The following is an 8900-nucleotide window of genomic DNA, read 5'->3' as shown; positions in this document are numbered from 1 at the left end:
GCAGGAACAGGGTCTCCATGAAATGCCACTGTATGTCCTTTCTCCTGTGGGCTAGTCTGGCTGGATCACAGTTGGGACCCCCAGATCCAACTTCATTTGTTGGGGAGTTTGAAACCTTTTTTGCATTATTTGGGAAGTGCCATCACCAACAGGGGGTGGTTCATCAGTTCATGCAGGTGAGGAGCCTTCTGCACGCTTCCCACTGGAGCTGCGCAACTGGGCAGAGGGAGGCTAAGGAAGAAGAAGTTAAACCCCATGGGTCAAGAGACTCACAGGAAGGATGTCTCCTAAGGTCTGGTCTTGCTGTCAGAATCACGTTTTAGTTTTTGCCAATTTGTGTGTGATGCCAAAAAGATAAGAGGCCCTGGCAGCAGAGCAGAGACCTGCCTCCCAAGTGAGTACCCCTCACTTGACTGTGTGCTCTCTTGCCTCTGGCCCAACAAAGTTTGGTTTTCTTGGTCCACAGTGAGAAGGTGTTGACAAGAAAATGCTGAGCAGGTGCCCTTCACCTCTCCCATCTTCCCTCCTGGTTCGTAAGCAGGGGCAGGGATCCTCTTCAGAGGGTGAACTTCCTTGAGTACCATCAGGGTAATAAAGGGCTTAAACTGGGAGTCCACCTTCCTCCATGAATACCCCAACCAGAGGTTATTGTGTATGAGGAGACTCACTCCAGGATAATTTATACGTGAAAAGATTATATCTTTGGGGGCATACTCAGGAGTAAATTTGGATGATGTGCTTCCCTGGCTAGCTGGGTCAGGCACCATATCCCTGCGGAAAAGAGGAGCTTAGGCCACTGTGCTTTGTCATTCCTGGTTGCCACTTGGGCAGCTCCCATGGAGGTTTAAATGGTGCCAGAGGGAGCATTGGGTCCTGGATTTTGGTGTCAGAGCTTGCAGTTAAACATCTGCAGCAGCTGGTTGTGTCTGAGTCTTTCCCTGGGTCTGGCTTGATGATTTAGCTTAACAGAAAATTAAGAGACTGCTATAGCCAACCTGTTGCAGCGATTAAACTTTGTTACTGGGCTTTCTAGCTGACAAAGCTAAAATGGAGTGAGGGTTTGATGTAAAGTAGATAAAGCATTCCTACTAGAAGCCAGCCATGGACTTTAAAACAAGGCTATCACAGGGACAGTTTTCGTGGAGGTCTGTTGAATTCCCCATCACTGAGAACATTTTAATCAAGAAGAATCTTTCTAACTATTTACGCTCTAGTTCAAATGACAATTAACAAAGCCCTGTTAATACAGAAGTACACCAGAGCTGCTGTAACAGTTTTGTTACGAGAAGTGAGTAAATGAGCCCCATCAGAGCAAGTTCTATCGCTCCCTCTTCTAGCATCGTGCTGGGGCTCTTCAAGGCACAGAACTGATGCAGTCCAGACCTACTTAGCTCAGTGACAGGGACCTTTTCTCAGGTCATGGGACAGTGACCTTCACCCCAGTGCCCAGCCTCTGCCTGGAGCTCTTTACAAACTCCAGCCCCTTCCCAGTGCCTAAGTGGGAGCAGCAGTGTGTGGGGTGGGAAGGGAGAGGGCAGGAGGAAAGACAGCCTCACACCTTGTTCCGGGGGAGCAGAACTAGCATGACATGTTGGTTCATGTGCACGAGCCATGATGTTACCCGTGATGATCTGTGACCTGGGTGCCCAGGGAAGTCCCTGAAATAGCCGCTAGCGGCTCGTGTCAGTGCCTGTTGTGGCAGGGGTTCCCATGGCACGGGCTGCCCAGGCTGACCCCCGGGTTTGGAGAGGGGCTTTGCCCGAGCACAGGCTGGTACTGAAATAACTCAGTGTATTTTAATTCCTGCGGCTTTTCCCCACCTGCCCATGTGCAGATTCCACATTTGCAATGAAATAACTTGCTGATTTTTTTTTCTTCTGTTTCTTTTATCCTGTTTTAAGTTAAATCAAGAGAGGTTACAATACTAAAGGATGGAAATAGAAAGTGCTATCATATCTTCAGTTGCGCAGCCCCCATCTCTCTGGTGATCAAACAGGCAAATCCTGGAGAGCAGTCTGCTCCCCTTTGTGCTCTTCCCATGCTTTTCCCAGTGTTTTGATGTCTGCTATGTGAATTCCCCAGGCTCTGGTATTAAAGAGAGTGCAAGGGCAGCTGCCTGAGCCCTGCCTGCTCTTACTTTCACCAATGTTAGCTCACGTACAACTGTCTCGTGCTGACAGGCAAACATCTCCAGCACCGTGAGCTCTCCGAACTGTGGGGCTCTGCTCAGTGTTTGGGGAACACAGGCCACCTCTTAGCTGAAAAGAAAAAGAAGGGATGTGCTCTTAACTGCATTTGTCTAACCCAAATTAAATAGCAATCAAGACAAGGCAGCTTAGGCTAGTGGTTTGAACGGATTCCAGAGGGAGTCCGGCATGAACCCAAAGTCAGAAAGCTGACTTAAACCCATGGTCTGATTCCCCCCCCCACCCCTTTGCTGTCTTCATGGGAGTTGGAAAGGGAGCAATCCTGTCTTTTCTCAGCCCACTGAAAAAAATTCCACATGTCTCCGAGCACCTGGAACCAGGCAAAGCTCAGGGTAAGCTCAATAAGGCAGGGACCGTCTCTCGATCTCGTATATCGCTGTGTTCAGAGCACTGTTACAGGACAACAAAGAGAATTTGTTCTTTGTTCTGAAACACAGGAGAGCTCTGGTGCACATGCTCAGGAAATAAGAGCTCAGACAATATCCTCTGAAAATGTGGTAGAGAGTCAGACTTGAGTAGAGAGATTCTCAATTAATCTTGTTTCGGAGAAAGAGGAGAATAGATTAATTCATTTAATGACGTTTGTGTTTTGTTTGCTAAAAAAAAAAAAAAAGCACCCGTGCTGTCTCTGGGCAAATGTAAATGAATACAGAATGATAGCGAGCAGCAGATGCTGTTCCCAGACAAATCAGATCAGTGGCTGTAGTGGAGATTACAGCAATGAATTGTCCAAAGTGAAGCAGACGTACAGTCCGGTAGTGTTGCAGGACATCCCTCTGGGATCATCAGTGTGGAGTATCCCGGGGATGGGGGGGCGGCATATGGGGGGAGAACACAGGGGCTGGGACTGGTCCCAGGGACCCATCTTCTTGCTTTTTCACTAGTTGCCAAGGGAACAGAGACCGGGCATGTTCATGGTACTTGCCTGACTCCGGTAGCTCTTTGTTTTGGTCTCTGTGTGATGGTTTATTCAGGAAAACACTGGGCTCAAATCAGGATTTCCTTCCTGGAGGAGTGGGGAGGGCTCTGGGTGGCTCACAGGTGGGCATGGGAGGGTGAGACGTCCGGGGCTGGGAAGAGCAGGTATGTCCTGGGTGGCTCGTGGGAGCAGCGGGGACAGTCTCGGGCGAGTGGGCAGGCTCAAAGGAGATCCCAGGCGGGAGGCACCTGAGAGACCATGGTGGGGGACTCACAAGGAGGTGGGGAGCAGCGTGAGAATCCCTGGTCACTCCAGGGGAGGGAGGAGCAAAGCGTGCAAAGAAGATACAGAGTGCTATTTCACGCACCCCCTCCATTTATTTTCTCCGATCCTGAATCTCCCTGCGTTAATGCTTTCCAATGCTGTTGTGAGCCAGGCTCCCCCTCCCAGCCCAAACGCGGCCAGTAGTGATGTTCACTTCGCTTAAACACCATCACGGCTGCCCTGTCTGACCCCGGCCGTCGTCCCCCGGCCTGCGCAGAGGGAGGAAGAGGAGTGCAGCAGAAGGGGTTTGGGGCTGACAGTGGAAACACTGCAGCAGTGCCCCTGGGAGAGCCGTGAAGGAAAAGAGGATTTTTTCATTCTTTGTTTTGTTTTCATGCAAGAGCTCTTAAGAGTTGGGCCTGCAGGACTATCGGCCCCCTGCCTGTGTGTGGTGGGGGACAGGGAGGGGAAAAAAGGTGTCTCGACAATAATCCTTAAAGCTCTCAGCAGCGTTATTGGGGCTCAGAACATACACGTACTGCCAAAGGGTGGGTGCAGCTTGGGGGGCTTCTGGTGTGTTTTTGCGGTGGTCAGGAGGTCCTGCATGACAGAAGCACCCCTTGGGGTACTGGGACATGCTCCCGCCAAGGGCACCCCATATGTGCACTTCTGGGTGGGACATCCCATAGCATGCAGCAGCTGGGGCTGAGGACAGAGACAGAGGGAGACGCGGCCGGTCATGGGCTTATGTGGCACGGAGGCGGATGCACAGCAGAAAGACAACTGGCCACAGATGCAGGCTTTACCACCTCCTTCCTAAAAAAATACTTGCTAACCCAGCAGCCATGGGGGTGTTTGCGGGTGTCGTAACCCCCTAGGAATTTATGCTGCAAGTTTGTGTAATGTCATAGCGGACACGGCAGCACGTGCTATAAAGCGCATGCACAGGTGTACCAGCGGGTGAACACTGAGGGATTTACCTTCGATTCGCTCTTTCATTGAAAATGTGTGAAAACAGGCACATGCTGGGCAGAGGTGTTGGCCAAGCTGCAGCCCGCAGCAGTCCTCTCCCTCCCCTCCAGTGCTACCCCTGGGTTGCAGAGCTGGGTCCCTGTGACTGTGACCCTTCCGTCCCTCTCATGCCCCACTGATACCGGCTCTTCCGGTAACTTTTCACGGACTCACAGATTCACAGAACAGTCTCAGTTGGAAGGGACCTTCAAAGATCATCCAGTCCAACCCCTCTGCCATGGGCAGGGACATCCTTCACCAATCAGGTTGCTCAGAGCCCAGTCAATCTCACCAGGAACACTTCCAGGGATGGGGCATTCAGAACTTCTCTGGGCAACCTGTTCCAGTGTCTCATCACCACCACAGTAAAGAATTTCTTTCTTATGTGCAATCTAAACCTACCCTCTTTCAGTTTAAAACCATTTCCCCCTGTCCTGTCACGACAGGCCCTGGTAACACGTCTGTCTTCATCTCTCTCAGAAGCCCTCTTTACATATTCAAAGGCTGCAGTAAGGTCTCCCTGCATCTTCTGTTGTCCGGGCTGAACAACCCCAGCTCTCTCAGCCTCTCCTCATAGCAGAGCTGTTCCAGCCCTCGGACCGTTTCCATGGCTGCCTCCGGACCTGCTCTAACAGGTCCATGTCTGTCTTGTACTGGGGCTGCCAGAGCTGGACGCAGTGCCCCAGGGCAGGGTCTCATGAGAATGGAGCAGAGGGATAGAATCACCTCCCTTGACCTGCTGGTGATGCAGCCCAGGACGCAACTGGCTCTCTGGGCTGCGAGCGCACATTGGCAGCTCATGTTCCATTTTCCCCCCACCCAAATCTTCCAAGCCCTTCTTGTGAGGGCTGCTCTCAATCCCTTCAGCACCCAGCCTGCACTGAAACTGGGGATTGCCCCGACCCAGGTGCAAGATCTTGCCCTTGGCCTTGTTGAACTTCCTGAGGTTCATGTGGGCCCACTCCTCCAGCCTGTCAAGGTCCCTCGTGTTTCCCACTACAATTTCTGTTCTTGCTGCTGTCTTGTACTGGGTCTGCCAGAGCTGGACGCAGTGCCCCAGGGCAGGGTCTCATGAGAATGGAGCAGAGGGATAGAATCACCTCCCTTGACCTGCTGGTGATGCAGCCCAGGACGCAACTGGCTCTCTGGGCTGCGAGCGCACATTGGCAGCTCATGTTCCATTTTCCACCCACCCAAATCTTCCAAGCCCTTCTTGTGAGGGCTGCTCTCAATCCCTTCAGCACCCAGCCTGCACTGAAACTGGGGATTGCCCCGACCCAGGTGCAAGATCTTGCCCTTGGCCTTGTTGAACTTCCTGAGGTTCATGTGGGCCCACTCCTCCAGCCTGTCAAGGTCCCTCGTGTTTCCCACTACAATTTCTGTTCTTGCTGCCCTCCTGTGCACCATGCAGTGAGGATCTCCCAATGCTCCTCTTCTCTGTTCCCCACCATGTGTCCAACGTTCTGCTTTCTCTGAGCCCCTCCCCAGCACCACTGTCATCCCACATAGCAGCCCGGGCTGTGCCCAGCACTGAAGCAGCAGCAGAACAAGCAGCTTTTACAATTTCCATCCACCTGTGTGATGATGGGCAGTGACAGGCAAGCTAGTGGGTCAAGCATGGCTGGGAACTGAGCCTTTCCCTAGCAGGGAAATGGCAATGAGGGTCTTCCTCTGTTGAGTTTCATGCAAGTAGTAGAAGAGTAGCGTATCAGAAACTCCCACCTGGCCATCAGATCTGGTTGAAACCGCTCAAGAACTTCCAGAAGTTGGGGGTAACTGAAGGAGTGGATGGGCAGTGTGGGGGAAACAGGCTGAAAAAGGGAAAAGGAGACAGTTGGAAGGACAGTGTCACCTGGAGAACGTGCAGCTAGTGGGACATGCACTGCAGCTGGTGTCAGTGCAGCTCGGGGAGGGCCAGGAGCCCAGGGAGTGACTGCTGGCACTTCTGAGCTGCACAGGCTTCCCACCCTCAGCTTCTCTTTGACAGGGGCAAGAGGAGCAGCAGAAATAACTGCCACCCTGGGAAGTTGAGGAAATAACTGTAATCCTCAGGTTTCCATCCCAAATGCACTCAAGGGTTGAACCTAACAGTGGTATTTGCTTTGCCAGGTGAGGTTCTACATATTTTGCAGGTGAATCATAAGAGGTGCAACAGTCTTTAGGGCTAAAATTAGTGCTGCTTCTGGCTGGTTTGCATTCGTCTGCCTGTTCAGACGCTTGAGCGTTGCTTGAGGGCGTGGAGCTGCTCTCAGCTGACACCCTGGAGCCTCGGGAAGATGTGAGTGAAGCCCAGCAACCTGAAAAATCAGAGCACGCTCTGGAAATCCCGTTGAGGTCATCATTTTGTAGGAACAGCAATAATCTAAGTGACACAGTGCTCTCCTAAGATTGCAAGCCGCTGCGCTTTAGTGTGGGCTGTGGACCCCTGAGTGAAGGAGTTGGGCTAGTAAAGGGACTCTGCTCTGAAGGGGGGATTTTCCCCCTGCCAAAGCCTCTGGATCTGCAGAGCTCAAATCACCAGCTTTGGCAAGTCCTGGGGAGCCTGGGAGAGATGTTGCCTTTTTGGGGAGTGAGGTGGTTGTTCATGCCCAATGATGCAGCCCACCCCAGCCCCCAGCCTGTTTGTGTGTCTTTTGCTCAACAAACACCTCAGAGGGAACCACAGCAAGGGCCAGATGGTTGCATCCCAGGTTTGGTGTTGCCCTAGTGGGTCTTGAAACAGGAAAGTTTGAAGACCACTCAGAGGCTCATGGCTTTGAGGTGCTCGAGCATGTCCAAAGAAGAGCAACGAAGGTGGTGAAGGGGCTAGAGCACAAGACTGATGAGCAGCGGCTGAGGGAACTGGGCTTGTTCAGTCTGGAGAAGAAGAGGCTGAGGGGAGACCTTATTGCTCTCTACAACTACCTGAAAGGGGGTTGTGGTGAGGTGGATGTTGGTCTCTTCTCCCAGGTAACCAGCGATAGAATGAGAGGAAGTGGCCTTAAGTTGCACCAGGGGAGGTTTAGACTGGGTATCAGGAAAAATTTCTTCACCCAAAGGGTAGTCAAGCATTGGAACAGACTGCCCAGGGAAGTGGTGGAGTTCTCATCCCTGGAGGGATTTAGTAGCACTTAGGGGCATGGTTTAGCGGTGGACTTGGCAGTGTTAGGTTTACAGTTGGACTTGATGACCTTAAAGGTCTTTTCCAACCTAAATAATTCTGTGATTCTATGACTGCAGTTTCCCATCAAACGCTGCAGGGAAAACGCTGCTTTAAAGCATTACGAGGCTGCTCTGAGCCTGGCTGTGCTGTGAACGTGCGCTGCAGCCCCGTGGTTTAATTTTGGAGTGGATTTGGGGTGCTGGGCCAGGCAGGAGCTGTCCCTGGATAACTGCTGTCCTTTCCCCTCTTCCTGCAGAGCTGAGCAGATCCTGAGACTGGAAGTGGAAGGTTTTGTAGTGATGTGTCCAAGTCCCACCCCAAGTCCCCATCCACAGCCAGGAGACTACAGAGCTGGTCCCCTGTGCTGTGCACGACGCCTGTGAGCACTCCTGCTTGCAGGGTTCACCCTTTTGTCTGTTAACAACCCAAATCTCGGCAGCTTCAGTATCTGGGCTTCCTTCTAGATCACGTAGCCCTCTTCAGCTGAATGTTTCCTTCCTTTATTGACCACCTTGGGCTAATAATCCCTTTATCTGCATTTGTCATGGCCCTTGAAGTGTGAGCCATCCAGATCCTGCCAGATGGGACAAAAGCTGGGGAGTCTTTTATGAAGAAAGGGAACTATTGTAGCGACGGGGCACATTTCTCATTCTGGAAACCCCCAGAATATCAGGATTTTCATCATCACAGCGTTATGTATAGAAATGCTATTTTAGGTAATTTAGCAGGTGCTACGTATATTTAATTTTTCTCTCTCCATCTGCTTCCTGCGCAGCTGAGCACATGCTGTGGCCGGCTGCAGGGGCACAGGGATCCGACAAATAGGCACAATAACCTTACCAAGGAATTTCTCAAAATATCCTTCCCGGCATGTTTGGAGGCACGGGGCGGCAGGACGGGCAGAGTGAAATAATTACTGGTCTCGGCTCCATCTCATTCAAAAGGGCTAGAATAGTCCCCAGGAGGGGGGACACTGCCCCTGGTCCCCCTTTTTAGAGACATCGTGGCCTTTTGTTCCGCCTCCGCCTGGCAGCATCCCAGCAGCTCCGCTGGCTGGAAGTAACGACTCGCCGGTGCTTTGGGGAAGCTGCAAATCTTCCCCCCGCTTGCCTGCTAACCTTTTCAATCCCGTCTTTGCAAAATCACAGTCTTAAAGCTGGACCTCATCCCGGCCCGCTCCGGCCCCTGTAATTGCATTATAGAAGGGGCAGGGAATGCGCGGAGCCGGGGGAGCATGGGGGAAGGGCCGGCAGCATCTTCTCTTTAAGGCAGAAGGCGGGAAATTGTGTCAATTTTGGAGCTGATTCCATCTTTTCCGGAGGCTGGGGGAGGCGGGAGGATGGTGGGCTGCGGGCCG

The 8900-nt window shown here is 52.2% G+C and overlaps 1 protein-coding gene across 1 annotated transcript in view; it reads left to right on the top strand.

The window, feature by feature from the left end:
- LOC104624819 (protocadherin gamma-C5-like) overlaps positions 1–4251 on the top strand; it is a gene marked incomplete at both ends in the record, with an annotated part of 9279 nt that extends 5028 nt beyond the window's left edge. Inside the window, one exon of the mRNA XM_010292286.1 lies at positions 4080–4251. Coding sequence (XP_010290588.1) covers positions 4080–4251 — 172 coding nt within the window. The remainder of the gene's footprint in view (positions 1–4079) is intronic.
- Between the last annotated feature and the right edge of the window lie 4649 nt (positions 4252–8900).

The sequence above is a fragment of the Phaethon lepturus genome, unplaced genomic scaffold (genome assembly GCF_000687285.1).
Source record: "Phaethon lepturus isolate BGI_N335 unplaced genomic scaffold, ASM68728v1 scaffold17750, whole genome shotgun sequence".
NCBI classification, from domain to species: domain Eukaryota; kingdom Metazoa; phylum Chordata; class Aves; order Phaethontiformes; family Phaethontidae; genus Phaethon; species Phaethon lepturus.
This window is presented reverse-complemented; position numbering and strand designations above follow the sequence as displayed.